The sequence below is a fragment of the Macaca mulatta genome, chromosome 19 (genome assembly GCF_049350105.2).
Source record: "Macaca mulatta isolate MMU2019108-1 chromosome 19, T2T-MMU8v2.0, whole genome shotgun sequence".
Taxonomy (NCBI): Eukaryota; Metazoa; Chordata; class Mammalia; order Primates; family Cercopithecidae; genus Macaca; species Macaca mulatta.
The window spans coordinates 66,777,708-66,797,159 of record NC_133424.1 but is presented as its reverse complement, the minus strand read 5'-3'; the positions used below and the strand labels follow the sequence as shown (position 1 = coordinate 66,797,159).

Here is a 19,452-nt window from a genome sequence, read left to right as displayed (position 1 = left end):
TAAGGTGAAATCCCGTCTCTACTAAAACTACAAAACTTATCCGGGTGTAGGGGTGGGTGCCTATAATCTCAGCTACTCAGGAGGCTGAGGCAGGAGAATGGCTTCAACCTGGGAGGCGGAGATCTCAGTGAGCTGAGATCACACCATTGCACTCCAGCCTGGGTGACAGAGCAAGTCTGCATCTCAAAACAACAAACAAAATTCCATCCCAATAACCCTTAAAAAACACTTTTGAGTTCTGACTTTATTTCTTCTTGTTTTCTTACTTTCAATGGAATTCATTCTACTGTTTTCACATTTACCATTCAGGGATATTTGGACAGAATTACATGGCCACAGGTCAACCACTACGACCATGATTCCCTTTCTAAGAATGAGGAAGGATGTGGTCAGTGAGGTTTATTCATATTATGTTACTGTTGCAAGATGACACTTTTTGTTAATTTTTATTTCTTATATTTGTTATTTTGGATGCTATTGTGAATGTATGAACTGTTTCTCCATTTTTATATGTATGTATGTATGTATGTATTTTGAGATGGAGTCTGGCTGTGTCACCCAGGCTGGAGTGCAGTGGCACGATCTCGGCTCACTGCAACCTGCGACTCCCAGGTTCAAGCGATTCTCCTGCCTCAGCCTCCTGAGTAACTGAGATTACAGGTGCACCCCATCACATTTGGCTAATTTTTGTTTGCTTTTTGTCTGTTTGTTTTTTAGTGGAGACCAGTTTCCCCATGTAGGTCAGGCTGGTCTCGAACTCCTGACCTCAGGTGACCTGCCTTCCTTGGCCTCCCAAAATGCTGAGATTACAGGAGTGAGCCATCACGCTCAGCCTCTCCATTTATTTAGATCTTTAACTTCTCCACAGCATCTTTTGTAATTTTTAGTATACCCATCCTTTATTTATTTTACTAAATTTCTTCCCACTCATTTTATTACTTTGGAGGCTTTGTAAATAAAATTCCTCTCCTCACTTCATTTTTAAATTTTTTTTTGTTAGTATACAGACACACGATTGATTTTGGTGAACATGTCTCCCATCCTGCTAGAAATATATTGCACTTTTCAACCAGAGCTTCCATTTAGTTTTATGTTTTAATAATTTCACAGGATTACTATGCTCACTGGTCACTTCATGTAATTAATATTTCTATTAGCCAAGCGTGATGGCACATGCCTGTAATCCCAGCTACTTGGAAGGCTGAGGTAGGAGATTTGCTTGAACCCGGGAGGCAGAGGTTGAGGTTAGCCGAGTTCGCGCCATCGCACTCCAGCCTGGGCAACAAGAGCGAAACCCTGTCTCAAAAAATATATATATATGTGTGTGTGTGTGTGTGTGTGTGTGTGTGTGTGTGTGTGTGTGTATATGTGTATATGTGTATATATGTATTACATATGTGTATATATGTGTATATATATTTATATACATATGTGTGTATATATATTTATATACATATGTGTGTGTATATATATACACATTATACACACACATATATATATATTTGTGGATTTATTGGGATCTGGATTGCTCTCCTTCAGATTTCTTGTGCTAGCTTAATGGCTCTGTTGTTGTTGGACGCAAGTTTTATTTTTTATTTTATTTACATTTTAGCAGGTTTATTTAGATATATTGTTCTACTAAAAAACCCTCTCACTTAATATACACAATTGGATGGATTTCGACCTATGCAATAACCCCTTGGAAGACATTCAAGTACATGCGTTGTTGGCTTTTTGCTTCTCACGGGAACATATTTCAGGCATTTCCATCTCCACGCTACACATGGGGAAATAGAGGCTCACAAAGGAGAAAGGGTGTGGTCCAGGTCACACCTGTCCCTGGTCCTCCAGGCTGAGGAGCGGAGAGACCGCCCACCTCGGGGCTGCAAGAGTTTCACACGTATCTTGAGCGCCCTCTTGTGGTCTCAGTTGAGAAACTCCCTACTTAGTTCATTTCTTTTCCGTGGAGCATTGGTTTTTCTCATTCCGTATTTGTTGGTCCTCTCCTGTGTGCCAGACACTGTTCGAGGCTCTAGCGGTCTATCAATATACAAAACAAACATCCTTGCCATTGAGGAGCTTATTTTTTATTCTTTTTTATTATACTTTAAGTTCTAGGGTCATATGCACAACGTGCAAATTTGTTATATATGTATACATGTGCCATGTTGGTGTGCTGCACCCATTAACTCATCATTTACATTAGGTGTATCTCCTAATGCTATCCCTCCCCCCCTAACCCCACCCCACGACAGGTCCCGATGTGTGATGTTCCCCGCCCTCTGTCCAAGTATTCTTGTTGTTCAATTCCCATCTATGAGTGAGAACATGCGGTATTTGGTTTTCTGTTCTTGCGACAGTTTGCTGAGAATGATGGTTTCCAGCTGCATCCATGTCCCTACAAAGGACATGAACTCATCCTTTTTTTATGGCTGCATAGTATTCCATGGTGTGTATGTGCCACATTTTCTTAATCCAGTCTGTCATTGATGGACATTTGGGTTGGTTCCAAGTCTTTGCTATTGTGAATAGTGCCACAATAAACATATGTGTGCATGTGTCTTTTTTTTTTTTTTTTGAGACGGAGTCTCGCGCTGTCACCCAGGCTGGAGTGCAGTGGCCGGATCTCAGCTCACTGCAAGCTCCGCCTCCCGGGTTCACGCCATTCTCCTGCCTCAGCCTCCCGAGTAGCTGGGACTACAGGCGTCCGCCACCTCGCCCGGCTAGTTTTTTGTATTTTTTTTTTTAGTAGAGATGGGGTTTCACCATGTTAACCAGGATGGTCTCGATCTCCTGACCTCGTGATCCGCCCGTCTCGGCCTCCCAAAGTGCTGGGATTACAGGCTTGAGCCACCGCGCCCGGCCGCATGTGTCTTTATAGCAGCATGATTTATAATCCTTTGGGTATATACCCAGTAACGGGATGGCTGGGTCAAGTGATATTTCTAGTTCTAGATCCTTAAGGAATCGCCACACTGTCATCTTCCACAATGGTTGAGCTAGTTTACAATCCCACCAACAGTGTAAAAGTGTTCCTATTTCTCCACATTCTCTCCAGCACCTTTGTTTCCTGACTTTTTAATGATCGTCATTCTAACTGGTGTGAGATTGTGTCTCTTTGTGGTTTTGATATGCATTTCTCTGATGGCCAGTGATGATGAGCATTTTTTCATGTGTCTGTTGGGTGCATAAATGTCTTCTTTTGAGAAGTGTCTGTTCATATCCTTTGCCCACTTTTTGATGGGGTTGTTTGCTTTTCTCTTGTAAATTTGTTTGAGTTGTTTATAGGTTCTGGATATTAGCCCTTTGTCAGATGAGTAGATTGCAAAAATTTTCTCCCATTCTGTAGGTTGCCTGTTCACTCTGATGGTAGTTTCTTTCGCTGTGCAGAAGCTCTTTAGTTTAATTAGATCCCATTTGTCAATTTTGGCTTTTGCTGCCATTGCTTTTGGTGTTTTAGACATGAAGTCCTTGCCCATGCCTATGTCCTGAATGGTATTGCCTAGGTTTTCTTCTAGGGTTTTTATGGTTTTAGGTCTAACATTTAAGTCTCTAATACATCTTGAATTAATTTTCATATAAGGTGTAAGGAAGGGATCCTGTTTCAGCTTTCTACTTATGGCTAGCCAGTTTTCCCAGAACCATTTATTAAATAGGGAATCCTTTCCCCGTTTCTTGTTTTTGTCAGGTTTGTCAAATATCAGATGGTTGTAGATGTGTGATATTATTTCTGAGGGCTCTGTTCTATTCCATTGGTCTATATCTCTGTTTTGTACCAGAATCATGCTGTTTTGGTTACTGTAGCCTTGTAGTATAGTTTGAAGTCAGATGAGGAGCTTATTTATTTATTTATTGAGGCAAAGTCTCACTCTGTCACCCAGGCTCTAGTGCAGTGGCACAATCTCGGCTCACTGCAACCTCCGCCTCTTGGGTTCAAGCGATTCTCCTGCCTCAGCCTCCTGAGTAGCTGGGACTACAGGTGTGCCCACCACCACGCCCGGCTAATTTTTGTATTTTTAGTAGAGACAGGGTTTCACTGTGTTAGCCAGGATGGTCTCGATCTCCTGACTTCGTGATCTGCCCACTTCGGCCTCCCAAAGTGCTGGGATGACAGGCCTGACCCACCATGCCCAGTCGAGGAGCTTATATTCTTGCAGAAGGAGACAGACAGTAACCCTTGGGCATAATAAGCACATTCACAGCCTGCTAGAAGGTGAAAGTGATTTGGATAAATGAGAAAGTGCAGCAGTGGTCTGGAGGGTGCAAAGGTCAGCAGGGGGAACAGTGTGGTGGGTGCAGACTGAGGGCCAGGGAAAGGGAAGTGGTCATGAGTGCCCTGAGTGAGTGAGCTGGAAGGTAACACGAACGACTCCAAGTAGAACACCCTTCACGAGGATTCTTCTTCCCAAACTTCCTCTCGAAAGCTGAGGAACCCTCTCACCACAGGGATGGCTCATCCCATTAGACTTCAACATCCTCAGCAATTCCCTGCCCACCCCTTTCTAGGAGTCAGGATTCCTCCATCCTGATCTAGACCAGCATCTGGTGGCCCCTAAAAATCTGTCCTGGAAGTCTCACAAGGCTCTTCCACTCACAGTTTGTGATATGATGACCCCAGAGTTGTGCAGTGCACAACCAGCACAGCTGGACATGATGGGCCTGGTGCTCTTCCTCTGTGCTCCCACTGCGCTCTGTGCTGACTATGTCATTCCACTAGATGGTGCCATGTCAACTTCTCTCCTCTCCTCTCAATATCCTGTAAGCTCTTTAAGGATAAGATAGGATCAAAGTTCCATCCATGTCCCTGCTACTCAGAAGAGGGGCTGAAACATTGAAAAGGGAAATGTTAGAAATCCCTCAATAGCACTAGACTTAAGAAAACAAATTGCCGGGTAGTGATGATTAGATTGCTATAAAAGTCTGAATAATTACAAAAAGATTCTAGGAACTGACATATAATTATGTAGGGGCACTGGCAGTATGTAGTCACTGAAATCGGCTAAGGAATCATGGTGCAGTCTCAGGAACCAGCTGGGCACAGTGGCTCAGGTCTGTAATCCCAGGACTTTGGGAAGCTGAGGCAGGTGGATTGCTTGAGTCTAGGAGTTCAAGACCAGCCTGGGTAACATGGCGAAACCCCATCTCTACACAAAGTTAGCTGGGCATGGTGGCATACAACTGTAGTCCCAGCTACTCGGGAGGCTGAGGCAGAAGAATTGCTTGAACTAGGGAGGCAGAGGTTGCAGTGAGCTGAGATTGCTCCACTGCACTCCAGCCTGGCAACAGAGCGAGACTCTGTCTTAAAAAAAAAAAAAAATGTTGGGAATGTATCCAGACGAACCAAAAAACCTAAAACCTTTCTTTGACCTTTCATGTTCTTTCAGATACTTTATCTCTCTCTCTTTCCCTTCATAGAGGACACCCAGGGTTATCTGCTGACCCCTCCGCCCTTCCTGGCCTCCTCTCTCTCTCTCACCTTCTCCACTGCAGACTGACCTCTGCCTGCCCACCCCACTTGGGTCTGCTCTCACCCAGGCCCCGAGTGAACTCTGGATTCTTACTGAGTCCAGTGGACCTCTCTCCCTCCCTCATTTTTTTTTTTTTTTAAATCATACTTGGCCTGCTTTTGAAACTACAAGAGGGCCGGGCGCGGTGGCTCACGCCTGTAATCCCAGCACTTTGGGAGGCCGAGGCGGGTGGATCACGAGGTCAGGAGATCGAGACCATCCTGGCTAACACGGTGAAACCCCGTCTCTACCAAAAACTACAAAAAAACTAGCCGGGCGAGGTGGCGGGTGCCTGTAGTCCCAGCTACTCGGGAGGCTGAGGCAGGAGAATGGCGTGAAGCCGGGAGGCGGAGCTTGCAGTGAGCTGAGATTGTACCACTGCACTCCAGCCTGGGCGACAGAGCGAGACTCTGTCTCAAAAAAAAAAAAAAAAAAAGAAACTACAAGAAAGGGACGATGCATCTCCCACTCCAGGCTTCTGGAACACACCTCTCTCTTCTCCCTCTTTGCTTTATCAGGCTGCTGCCAGGATATCGTCCAGAGTTCCTTTCCCTTTTATCTCTCCATCGTTGCTGTTCTCAGCTGCTTCCTCCCAGGCCTCTGCCCTTCCCACTATTCCCTCCAGAACCAGCCACATAATTGGTGGGGTCTATTGCAAATGAGAACACGGGGTCCCTTCTTCAAAACATAAGGAATTTCAAATTGGTGAACGCTGAGCATTAAAAAGAAGTGTGGTGGCTTGTCACAGTGGCTCATTCCTGTAATCCCAGCACTTTGGGAGGCCAAGGTGGGCCGATCACCTGAGGTTAGCAGTTCGAGACCAGCCTGGCCAAATGGTGAAATCCCGTCTCTACTAAAAACACAAAAATAAGCCAAGCGTGGTGGTACGTGCCTATAATCCCAGCAACTCAGGAGGCTGAGGCAGGAGAATCGCTTGAACCCGGGAGGCGGAGGTTGCAGTGAGCCAAGATCTCGCCATTGGCACTCCAACCTGAGTGACAGATAGAGACTCCGTCTCAAAAACAAACAAAAAGGCCAGGCGCGGTGGCTCACGCCTGTAATTCCAGCACTTTGGGAGACCAAGGCAGGCGGATCACCTGAGGTCAGGAGTTCAAGACCAGCCTGGCCAACGTGATGAAACCCCGTCTCTGCTAAAAATGCAAAAAGTTGGCCGGGCGCGGTGGCTCAAGCCTGTAATCCCAGCACTTTGGGAGGCCGAGACCGGCGGATCACGAGGTCAGGAGATCGAGACCATCCTGGCTAACCCAGTGAAACCCCGTCTCTACTAAAAAATACAAAAAACTAGCCGGGCGAGGCGGCGGGCGCCTGTAGTCCCAGCTACTCGGGAGGCTGAGGCAGGAGAATGGCGTGAACCCGGGAGGCGGAGCTTGCAGTGAGCTGAGATCCGGCCACTGCACTCCAGCCTGGGCGACAGACCGAGACTCCGTCTCAAAAATAAATAAATAAATAAATAAATAAATAAATAAATAAATAAAAATAAAAATGCAAAAAGTAGCTGGGCGTGGTGGCAGGCACCTGTAGTCCCAGCTACTGGAGAGGCTGAGGCAGGAGAATTGCTGGAACCTGGGAGGCGGAGGTTGCAGTGAGCCGAGATCTCGCCATTGGCACTCCAGCCTGAGCAACAGAGTAAGGCTTCGTCTCAAAAACAAACAAAAAAAGAAACGTGTAGGGCCCTCCAAACATGGGTCGCTGGGCAACCCATGAAGCTGGCCCTGCTTTGGCCCCGCCCCGCTCCCAGGACCTGAGCTCTGAGGGGCACTGTGGTAGGCAGAATAGCCCCACCCACCCCCACCCTGCCCTACATGCAAGGTGTCCACGCACAAATCCCTGGGACCCGCGAGTATGTCTGCAGATGCAATTGAGGTTGTTAAGGTTGTGGATCTTACATCAGGGAGATTATCCTAGCGTGATGGTTAGTTGTTTTGTTATTGTTGTTGTTTTTGTTTTTTGAGACGGAGTCTCCTCTGTCACCCAGGCTGGAGTGCAGTGGCCGGATCTCAGCTCACTGCAAGCTCCGCCTCCCAGGTTCCCGCCATTCTCCTGCCTCAGCCTCCCGAGTAGCTGGGACTACAGGCGCCGCCACCTCGCCCGGCTAGTTTTTTGTATTTTTAGTAGAGATGGGGTTTCACCGTGTTAGCCAGGATGGTCTCGATCTCCTGACCTCGTGATCCACCTGCCTCGGCCTCCCAAAGTGCTGGGATTACAGGCGTGAGCCACCGCGCCCGGCTGAAGGTTAGTTTTATGTGTCCACTTGACTGGGCTCTAATCTCCGGTTATTCCATCAGGCTCCAGTCTGGGTGTCGCTGTGGAGGCATTCCGGAGACGCCGTTAACATCTACAGTCCATGGGCCCTCAGTGAAGATTGCCCTTAGTAATGTGGGTGGGCTTCATCCAAGCCACTGAAAGGCGTTGTGCAAAACGGAGGTTTCCCAGAGGAAGAAGAAATTCTGCCACCAGATGGCAGCACTAACTCCAGCCTTAGTTTCCCTCCTACCCTATGGATTCCAGGCTTGCACAATTCAATTCTGTGAAATAGATCTCTTTTCTTTCTTCCTTCCTTCCCTTTCCTTCCTTCCCTCCTTCCCTCCTTCCCTCCCTCCTTTCTTTTCTTTTGAGACTGAGTCTCGCTCTATTGCCCAGGCTGGAGTGCAATGGCACGATCTCAGCTCACTGCAACCTCCACCTCCCGGGTTCAAGCGATTCTCCTGCCTCAGCCTCCCAAGTAGCTGGGATTACAGGCACCTGCCATCATGCCCGGCTAATTTTTGTATTTTTAGTAGAGATGGGGTTTCACCACGTTGGCCAGGCTGATCTTGGACTCCTGACCTCGTGATCCGCCCATCTCAGCCTCCCAAAGTGCTGGTGCTGGGATTACACACGTGACAAATAGATCTCTTATATACATTTCTTTCTTTCTTTCTTTCTTTCTTTCTTTCTTTCTTTCTTTCTTTCTTTCTTTCTTTCTTTCTTTCTTTCTTTCTTTCTTTCTTCCTTTCTTTCTTTCTTTCTTTCCTTTCTTTCTTTCTTTCTTTCTTTCTGCCTGTCTCTCTCTCTCTCTCTCTCTCTTTCTTTCTTTCTTCTTTTCAGAGCGAGTCTTGCTCTGTTGTCCAGGCTGGAGTGCAGTGGCTCGATCTGGGCTCACTGCAACCTCTGCCTCCTGCATTCAAGCGAGTATCCTGCCTCAGCCTCCTGAGTAGCTGAGACTACAGGCACACACCACTGCGCCCAGCTAATTTTTGTATTTTTTTAGTAGAGTCAGCGTTTCTCCATGTTGGCCAGGTGGTCTCGAGCTCCTGACCTCAAGTGATTCACCCGCCTTGGTGGCCTCCCAAAGTGCTGGGATTACAGGCAGGAGCCACTGCACCCGGCCTTTATATATATCTTAAGTACATAATACGTGTAATGAACCGCTGGCACATGCTACACATGGATGAACCTGCTTATGTGATGGAAGTCAGATAGGTAAAGCTGTGCGATGTGTGATTCCATTTATGCACGTGTCCAGAAGAGGTAATCCATAGAATCAGAAAACAGGAGAGTGGTTTCCAGGGGCTGCAGACAGCGGGGCATGGGGAGTGACCGCTTAATAGGGTTTTCTTTTGGGGTGATGAAAATGTTTGGGAACTTGATAGAAGGGATGGGTACACAATTACCAGTGTACCAGTTAGGTGCGTTCCATTGGGAATGTACTAAATGTCACTGAACTGTACACCCTAAGGTGGTTAATTTTGGCTGGGTGCAGGAGCTCACACCGGTAATCCCAGCACTCTGGAAACCGAGGCAGGCGGCTCACCTGAGGTCGGGAGTTCGAGACCAGCCTGACCAACATGGAGAAACCCCGTCTCTACTAAAAATACAAAATTAGCTGGGCGTCGTGGCACGTGCCCGTAATCCCAGCTACTTGAGAGGCTGAGGCAGGAGAATCGCTTGAACCTGGGAGGCGGCGGTTGCGGTGAGCCGAGATTACACCATTGCACTCCAGCCCGAGCAACAAGAACAAAACTCCGTCTCAAAAAAAAAAAAAAATAGATGGTTAATTTTACATCAATAGAAAATACTTCATAAAAGTCGGTAACATATACATATACATATATATTTCTCTCTCTTTGATTATTGAGTTTCTGGTGACCACTGCCCCCTCCCTCCTTACATTTTTCTGTGGGTGCTGAGTCCTGACCTGATTTACTCCATCCCCTGCAGGGACCCCAGAGGGAACTTTCTAACACCTGGATGTTTCCCTGCCATTCCTCCGGGTTCCCCCACACCTGCAGGGCAAAGTGAGGCTCCCAGTGGCTTTCAGGCTGGCTTCTCCAGGCAAATCAAACTCCACCTGGCATCTGAGAACCTTCTGCCCCACCCAGCTTCCCCACTCCGCTCCGATATCCATCCTGCTCTCCTGGGTTCCATCAACGCTCACTCATCTTTCAAGACCCAGCTTAAGCCTGCTTCCTCGTTATCGCAAATTGACTATCTTCTCTCCAGCGCTACAACCCCATCCCCAGCTAGGGATAAAACCACTGACTTAGCCTCCCACCTGGGGGCCTCCCCTTTCTCTCACCAAGCTGCCTCCTACCTAGGCTTCCCTCTACCTCCCCCACTGACCCTGACCCAGCCTCCCACCTGGGCCTCCACCTCCCTCCCACTGACCCAGCCCCCCATCTGGGTCTCCCCTCTCTCTCAATGAGCTTCCTCCTACTTGGGCTTCCCTCTACCTCTCCTGCTGACCCTGACCCAGCCTCCCACCTGGACCTCCACCTCCCTCCTAATGACCCAGCATCCCACCTGGGCCTCCACCTCCCCCCCCACTGACGCAGCCCACTGACCCAACCTCCCCCCGAGCCTCTGCCTCTCTCCCATTGACCCAGCCTTTCACCTGGGCCTCCCCTTTCACTGAGCTGCCTACCACCTGGACCTCCACCTCCCTCCCAATGACCCAGCATCACACCTGGGCCTCCACCTCCCACCTCACTGACCCAGCCTTCCACCTGGGCCTCCACCTCCCTTCCACTGACCCAGCATCCCCCACCTGGGCCTCCACTTCCCTTCCACTGACCCAGCCTCCCACCTGGGCTTTCACCTTCTTCCCACTGAGCTGCCTCCTGCCTTGGGACTCTGCTCTCCCCCTCTGCTCTCTCCCTGCCCACACTGCCCTGAAGGAATTGTCCTGACACCCAAACCTCACTCTCTTGTCATCAGTAGACACGGGTGCTTAGAATGAGATATGACCTTTCTATGACCTTTCTATGAGTGGCTTCAGGCAGGGAAGTTCATCTAGGGGATGCGGTCGCAAAGCCTCAGACACCCTCCGTGCTCTTCATCCTCCTGCTGCTTTCACTGTCTGACCTTCTCCCTCTCTCTCTCTCTCTCTCTCTCTCTCTGTCTCTCTGTCTCTCTCTCTCTCTCTCTCTCTCTCTCTCTCTGTCTCTCTCTCTCTCTCCATACAGCTGCAATCTGGAAGAAATTACTCTTCTAAACAGCCAGACTTCCCCAGTTTCAGGAAATTCCAAGCTGGGCAGGGGAGGGGCCAGGCTGGGGGCGCGCCCTGTCCAGCCCCACCCCCTCTGCCAGTTCCCCCTGCACACTCAGTCCTGGCCTCCTCCCGCCCCCACACTCCGCCCAGAGGGGCCTCAGCTTTTCCACCACTGCTTTCTAGTCCTTTAAATCCTAGAGGCAAACTTTTGGGGGATAAGAAAGGCTGGGAGTGGCCTGTGCCAAAACCCGCTCTGCCTGGGGACTGGGCGGTGATTCCGCTTCTGCCTGGGCTCCTACCATGGCCCCCGAGAGGGGCTGACACTTTAGTTCCCGGCGCAGGTAAAGGGGCCTTATGCCAGGGCTTGCCAGGGGTGGGGTCTGGACTCCTAGGCGTGAGGGAGGAGGGGCTGGGGGTCTGGACTCCAGGAGCTGAGGGAGGAGGGCGCTGGGGCGTCTGGATCCCTGGGTCTGAGGGAGGAGGCACTGGGGCCTGGACTCCTGGGTCTGAGGGAGGAGGCGCTGGGGCCTGAACCCCTGGGTCTGAGGGAGGAGGGGCTGGGGGTCTGGACCCCTGGGTCTGAGGGAGGAGGGGCTGGGGATCTGGACCCCTGGATCTGAGGGAGGAGGGGCTGGGGTCTGGACCCCTGGGTCTGAGGGAGGAGGCGCTGGGGCCTGGACCCCTGGGTCTGAGGGAGGAGGCGCTGGGGCCTGGACCCCTGGGTCTGAGGGAGGAGGGGCTGGGGGTCTGGACCCCTGGGTCTGAGTGAGGAGGGGCTGGGGGCCTGGACTCCTGGGTCTGAGGGAGGAGGGTCTGGAGGGTCTGGACTCCTGGGTCTGAGGGAGGAGGGGCTGGGGGCCTGGACCCCCGGGTCTGAGGGAGGAGGGGCTGGGGCCCTTGGCTTTTGGGTCTGAGGAAGAAGGGGCTGACTTTCGGGTCTGGGGTGGGATTAAGAAAGCTAAGAGCTAGGACGCCTGGGACCTGAGGGCGAAGAAGGAGGTGGCTCTGCGGACCCGGATGCCTGGCCCCTGAAACCCCCTCCGGGTTCCTCATGACACTTTCTGTACCAGGTGAGATCCCGCCCGGAGGAAGAAGGAAGAAGGCGCGGGCCAAGGATTAGGGAGGTGGAGGCGGACTCGGAGCCAGGGAACCGGGGGTCCAGGCTAGAGCCGCAGTGGTGAGCGCGCGCCTGCCCCGCTCTGGGAGGACCGCGAGGTAAGGCGCGGTGGGGGACTGGGGTCCTGGGTCCTGGTCGGGAGGGAAGAGGGGGCAGAAAGCGCAGGAGACGGCGGCCCCTGAATTCCCGGCCACAGCCACGTGGCTGCAGGAAGCGCGCAGTGAAGCCCTTACCGGGCCGGGGGTCTCCCCATCTGGGGTCCCCACCCGCCTCCCCGCAGCTCCCACGGGTCTGAGAACCAGTCGGGCCGGATCTAGAGCGGGTTGTTATTTCCGTCCTGGCGGGGCCGGGACTGAGAGAGGACAGAGGTGAACCAGCTGTGCCCACCACCCTGCAACTGGAGCCGTAGCCCTGCCCCAGCAGGAAGGAGAGGGGTGGGTGGAGGCCGGGGGAGAACGCGAGGCCAGGGGCTCCCGGGGCTGCACGGTCGCGCCCCGCTTTCTGCCTGTTCCACGTTGGTCGCAAACAACAGCCCCTCTGTCCCGAGGCCTGGCAGCGGGAGGGACTTTTTCCAAGCATGACCTCATTGCTTTAAACACGACTCAACCAGAGGGAGGTCGGAGGCTTCTATTTAAGAGGACACCCAGGCTGGCAGAAGCGAAGTGACTTACCCAGGGTCTCAGAGCTAGGGCGTAGGGGTGGCGTTCGAAAACGACTTCCAACTCGTTGTTGTGGTCTGGACTGGAAAGGAAAAAAGACAATCAAGGGTGTCAGAGGAAATCCCTGGCGTTCACATCAAATCAGAACATGATTATTTTTTTTTTTCCTATGGGGTGGCCTGTCCATCCTCTTCTGTGGGTAGCTAGAGTTCATCTGGATTCCCAATCTGGTGCCCAGCATTTGCTGCTGAGTGACCCAGGGCAAGTTACCTAACCTCTCTGTGTCTCAGCCATCACGCATCTGTAAAATGGGGTTGTCCTGAAGATTAAATAAATTAGTTCATTCATGGGGAGGCACTCAGGCAGGATAAGCACTCAGGAAATGAAATTTTGGCCCCCTGAATGTAGTCTTTCTTTTCTTTCTTCTTTCTTTCTCTCCTTCCTTCCTTCCTTTTTTTCCGTCCCTCCCCTCCCTCCTTTCCTTTCCTTGCTTTCCTTCTCTCTCTCTCTCTCTCCTTTTCTTTTGTTTTCTTTTCTTTTTTTTTTTTTTGAGACGGAGTCTCACGCTGTTGCCCAGGCTGGAGTGCAGTGGCGCGATCTCGGCTCACTGCAAGCTCCGCCTCCCGGGTTCCCGCCATTCTCCTGCCTCAGCCTCCTGAGTAGCTGGGACTACAGGCGCCCGCCACGGCTAATTTTTTGTATTTTTAGTAGAGACGGGGTTTCACTGTGGTCTCGATCTCCTGACCTTGTGATCCGCCCGCCTCGGCCTCCCAAAGTGCTGGGATTACAGGCTTGAGCCACCGCGCCCGGCCTTGTTTTCTTTTCTTCTTGAGACAGGGTCTTATTCTGTTGCCCAGGCTGAAGTGTGGTGGGACGATCGTAGCTCACTGCAGCCTCAGACTCCTGGGCTCAAGTCATCTTCCCTTTTCAGCCCCCCAAGTAGCTAGAACTGCAGGTGCATGACACAGCACCTGGCTAATGTTTTGTTTTTATTGTTGTAGAGAGGTCATCTCACTTTGTTGCCCATGCTGGTCTCAAACTTCTGGGCTCAAGCAATCCTCCTGTCTCGGCCTCCCAAAGAGCTGGGATTATAGGTGTGAGCCACGGCGCCCAGCCACAAACAGGAGTTCCAACCCCTGTTTTTTGAGCAGTAAACTGAGCTTTAGGTTGAGGAAGCCAGTTTGGGATCCCGCAAGAAGGAAATGGCAAGATTTGAGCCCAGGTGTGTTTCATGTCAGAAACCAAGACTTTATGTGTGTTGCCAGGTGCTGGAAAATGGTGACCACTGATAGGGCAATGGAAGGGGGATGCAAGATGCATGCTGGGAGCTGGGTTTGAGCAGAGGCAGGAGCTGAGAGCTGTCCAGGAGTCAAGAGGTAGCAGAGTGGAGGGAGCCAGCTCTGGACACTAGAGTTCCCCAGAGCTGGCTTTGTGATCTTGGGCAGTCACGTCCTCTCTCTGATCACCCATTTCCTTCTCTGGAACACTGGGAGAATGAGCCAAAGTGCGACTCCATTGAGCACGTGCTAATTGAACGTTCCCTGTGTGCTGGGTGCTGTGCCAAGACTTACATGGGTATATCATTCCACCAATTCTTGCAAAAGGACTGGGAAGTATTATCTTCCTATCATGCCATTTTCAAGATAAGGAAATGAGGTCAGAAAGGTCAAGTAAGTTGCTCAGAGCCACACAGCAATCAGCACAGCCAGATTCAAACCTGCATATTGGGCTTTCGGAATTCCACTTTTCACCTCTGACTCACTGCAGAGGAAGTGCTGAGATCACAGGCTGTGTTCGCAGCTGGAGAGGATTTTTTAACTGTGGATCCAGAAGATACATTCATGAGCTGAGTTCAACATTTAAAAACAAAATCGAGTACAATAGAAAATATCAGAGTAGGGGCCGGGCGCGGTGGCTCACGCCTGCAATCCCAGCACTTTGGGAGGCTGAGGCGGGCGGATCACGAGGTCAGGAGTTCGAAACCAGCCTGGCCAACATGGTGAAACCCCATCTCTACTAAAAATACAAAAATTAGCCAGGCGTGGTGGTGTGTACCTGTAATCCCAGCTACTCGGGAGGCTGAGGCAGCAGAGTCACTTGAACCTGGGGGGCGGAGGTTGCAGTGAGCCGAGATCATGCCATTGCACTCCAGCCTGTGCGACAGAGCAAGACTAAGAAAGAAAGAGGGAGAGAGAAAGAAGAAAAAAAGAAAAAGAAAGAGAGAGAAAGAAAGAAAGAAGGAAAGAAAAAGAAAGAAATAGAAGAAAGAAAAAAAAGAGGAAAAGAAAGAAGGGAAAAAAGGAGAGAGAAAGAGAGAGAGGAAGGAAGGAATAAATAAATAAATCAGAGTATCTACCACGTTGTAAGACAAGTATTGGCCAGGCTTGGTGGCACACACCTGTAATCTTAGCACTTTGGGAGGCCAAGGCAGGCAGATTGCTTGAGCTCAGGAGTTTGAGACCAGTCGGGGCAACATGGCGAAACCCCACCTCTACAAAAAAAATACAAAAATAACACTACGTGGTGGCATGAACCTGTAGTCCCAGCTACTCAGGAGGCTGAGGTAGGAGGATCGCTTGAGTTCGGGAGGCGGAGGTTGCACTAAGCCAAGATCTCACCACACACTCCAGCTGGGTGACAGAGTGAGACCCTGTCTCAAAACAAGACAAATCTTGTTTCTCAAAATGTTTGTTTCCATTATGGGTAAGGAGGGAGCGGAGACTGTGTGCTAGGTAACGATAAAAATATATTTATTCATCTAGGTTGAGGTCAGAGAAATTTGATAAATGCTGCAGAGGTAGTAAATCAAAACTAGTTTCCCCATGGAAATCAATGTAAAGTGTGTGTGTGTGTGTGTGTGTGTGTGGCAGAGGCCAGTCTTCCAAATCTAGCCATCTACAATTATTTTAAATCCCTTTGGCTTTCATTTTCATCCATATTATCACCAGTACTTCCCAGGGTGCCTGTTACTATGCAAACAACATCAGTGTTCTATCCAACCTAATTTTTGTTCCACAGTTATTGTTAGGGAAATATTTTCCCCCCAATGCTAGCACTACCAATAGGTTAGCACTATTACAAGTATAGTTTTCTCTGATCAGACTTTTCTATGTATCCTGAAAGGAAGGTAGTGTTATTTTATTTATCTTACAGATAGAAAAATAGACAAGGAAATAAAGTAATTTATTCCAATTCATACAGCTGGCAAAGGGTAGGGCTTCAACTGAAATAGGTTTTTATTGTTGCGATAACAGTGACTGTTAAAACAAAAGTACAAGGTCATCAGAGTCCCTCCCAGAAGTTCCATACAAAACATGCAATGACCAGGATAAGGGCAGAGGCTGTGATTGCAGTTCTATTTCTCATTGAATTTAGGCCACGCGTGGTGGCTCATGCCTGTAATCCCCACACTTTGGGAGGCCAAGGCAGGCGGATCACCTGAAGTCATGAGTTTGAGACCAGCCTGGCCAACATAGTAAAACCCCGTCTCTACTAAAAATACAAAAATTTGCCGGGCATGGCAGCACACGCCTGTAATTCCAGCTACTTGGGAGGCTGAGGCAGGAGAATTGCTTGAACCCCAGCCTGGGCAACGGAACAAGACTCCGTCTCCAAAAAAAATGAATTTGGTGCAGTTTCAAATATATGCAATTCTTCCCATCTTTTAACATAGGGGATTTTTTTTTTTTTTTTTTTTTTTTTTTTTGAGACAGTCATATTCTGTCACCCTGGCTGGAGTGCAGTGGCACAATCTCAGCTCACTGCAACCTCCGCCTCCCAAGTTCAAGCGATTCTCCTGCCTCAGCCTCTCAAGTAGCTGGGATTACAGGCATGCACCACCACAACCAGCTAATTTTGTATTTTTTTTTTAGTAGAAACGGGGTTTCACCATGTTGGTCAGGCTGGTCTAGAAGTCCTGACCTCAGGTGATCCACCTGCTTCAGCCTCCCAAAGTGCTCAGATTACAGGTGTGAGCCACCGTGCCTGGCTAGGGAATTTGTATTATTATTATTTTAGAAAACATAAGACATCATAATATTAGGTTGTAGTCTTTCAAGATCAGGTACAGTTGTCCCTTGGTAGCAGTGATGGGATTGGTTCTGGGATCCCCATGGATACCAAACTCTGAAGATGTTTAAGTCTCTTATATAAATGCCCTAGTATTTGCATATAATCTATGTACATCCTTTCCTACACTTTAAATCATCTCTAGATTACTTATAATGCATAATACAATGTAAATGCTTTGCAAATAAGTGTTATATTGCTTGAAACTTGTACTCGTTTTTTTATTACTGTATTTTTCCCCAGTATTTTTGATCAGCAGTTAATTGAATCTGTTGATGCGGAACCCACAGATACCAAGGACTGTAATTCAAATCATAAAATGCACCCTAGGCAAAGTCTGCCTGGGCCTCTTCCTTGTGTGCCTGGTGGGCTCTAGGCAGGATCTGCTTTGCTCAATGGACAAAGTCAGCCCTGTCTTCAGAAAAGGAGCCTGGGAATTTCCATCTTTGACAAGCTGGAGTTTTCTTTTTCTTTCCATTGAGCCAGGATTTCACTCCTGTTGCCCAGGCTGGAGTGCAGTGGCCAGTGCAGTGACACAGTCTCGGCTCCCTGCAACCTCTGCCTCCAGGGTTCAAGCGATTCTCCTACTTTAGCTGGGATGACACGCATGCGCCACCATGCCTCGCTAATTTTTGCATTTTTTATAGAGTTGGGGTTTCGCCATGTTGTTTAGGCTGGTCTCGAGCTCCTGGCCTCAAGCGATCCGCCTGCCTCGGCCTCTCAAGCTGGGATTACAGGCGTGAGCCCCCGCACCCGGCCCAACAAGCTGGAGTTTTCTATCAGTCAAGTCTGGGAAGCACTCTGAAGGGTTTGTGAAATATTTGTTATTTGGCCTCTAGGAAGGCTCGAGTATTCGCTCTTAGGAGGATCGGCATAGCGTGGTGGTCATGGGAATTCTGGAGTCAGGTTAGGAAAACCTCGATCCAAATGTGAGTTCAGCAGCTGTGCCCATGGGACCTCCTGGAGTCTCATCTTACCCCATCTGTGACACGGGAGGCCGGGCGCGGTGACTCACGCCTGTAATCCCAGCACTTTGGGAGGCCGAGGCGGGCTGCTCACCTGAGGTCAGGAGTTCAAGACCAGCCTGGCCAATATTGTGAAACCCGTCTCTACAAAAATACAAACATTGGCTGGGTGTGGTGGAGGGTGACTGTAATCTCAGCTACTCGGGAGGCTGAGGAGGAAGAATCGCCTGAACCCGGGAGGTGGGGGGGGTTGCGGTGAGCCGGGATGGCGCCACTGCACTCCAACCTGGAGGACAGAATGAGACTCCGTCTCAAAACAACAACAAAAAAAACGGGAGCTGTCCCCCATGGTCCTTTGAGCAGTCTCGCGGCTGCGAGCCCCGGGCTGGGGCCTCGCTGACCCTCCCGTGCCCCTCGCAGATGCCCGTGCTGAAGCAGCTGGGCCCCGCACAGCCCAAGAAGCGGCCGGACCGCGGCGCCCTGTCCATCTCCGCGCCGCTCGGCGACTTCCGGCACACGCTGCACGTGGGGCGCGGCGGCGACGCCTTCGGGGACACCTCGTTCCTGAGCCGCCACGGCGGCGGGCCGCCCCCAGAGCCCCGGGCGCCCCCCGTGGGGGCCCCCCGCTCCCCACCACCGCCCGCCGTCCCGCAGCCCGCGGCGCCCTCGCCTGCCGACCCGCTTCTGTCCTTCCACCTGGATCTGGGGCCCTCCATGCTGGACGCGGTGCTGGGCGTCATGGACGCGGCGCGCCCGGAGGCAGCTGCCGCCAAGCCCGACGCGGAACCCCGCCCCGGGACGCAGCCCCCCAAGGCCCGCTGCCGCCCCAGCGGGGACCTCGAGCTGGACGACGTCATCGGCCTCTAGGTTCCCCCATTCCCTGCGCCTTTCCCGCCCGGCACCCCACTTCTGTATACATAAACGTCCAAGGCGTGTGCCCGGGCTCTGACTTTTCACTTTGCACGTGGGAAGGGATGAATGATAGGGTCCTGGCGCCTCTAAGAGCCGGAGGTGTCACCGGGAGATCTGGTCCGGGTCGGATGATTGCCCTGGGGTGGGGTGCGGCTCCTTTAAGAGAGCCCGGGGGCGAGGCCAGGCGGTGCCGCTTGCAGAGGCGGCCGCTCCCGCAGTCCCGTTCGTCAAATACTGAGCGCCACCGCTGGCTGCACTTGGTCCTGGGGCCGGGCCAGACTCAGCCACCGCAGAGCCCGCCGAGGCGGGGCTGCCGATTGCTGTAGCCCCGGGAGTCCTGGGCCTCCACGCCTCGGGTGGACTCCGACCGGGCGGGGCTGCCCTTTACTCTGGGAGCGGCTGCAGAGGGAAGTGTCTGGGAACCCTTTTAGAGCAGTCGGGGCCTGGTCTCCGTGGGGGAAGGGTCCGCTGGCATCTTGGTTCTTTAAGGTCCCAGAAGGATGGGGCGAAACGTGCAAATGATTTGGACTGAGGGGCCAGGTTCTCTTAAGTTTCCCTGAGGGACGCGGCCGCAAATGTAAATCGCTTGGACTGAGGGCGGGTCCAGGTTCTTTAGAGACGTCCCCCTCAGGGGCGGGGCACACATGTATCACCAGGAAAGGGGCGGGGCACCACATGTAAATTACTTGGGGAGAGGCACACATGTAAATCACCCGGAAAGGGGCAGCACAAA

At 51.0% G+C, this 19,452-nt stretch overlaps 1 protein-coding gene across 1 annotated transcript; it reads left to right on the top strand.

Annotated features, from left to right (window-relative positions):
- Positions 1–10,834: 10,834 nt before the first annotated feature.
- Positions 10,835–18,749, top strand: CDC42EP5 (CDC42 effector protein 5). Its single transcript, XM_015124869.3, has 3 exons — positions 10,835–11,339; positions 12,069–12,213; positions 18,228–18,749. The coding sequence occupies exon 3, from the start codon at positions 18,228–18,230 to the stop codon at positions 18,672–18,674; it is 447 nt and encodes a 148-aa protein (XP_014980355.2). The 5' UTR covers positions 10,835–11,339; positions 12,069–12,213; the 3' UTR covers positions 18,675–18,749.
- The last annotated feature ends 703 nt before the right edge of the window (positions 18,750–19,452 follow it).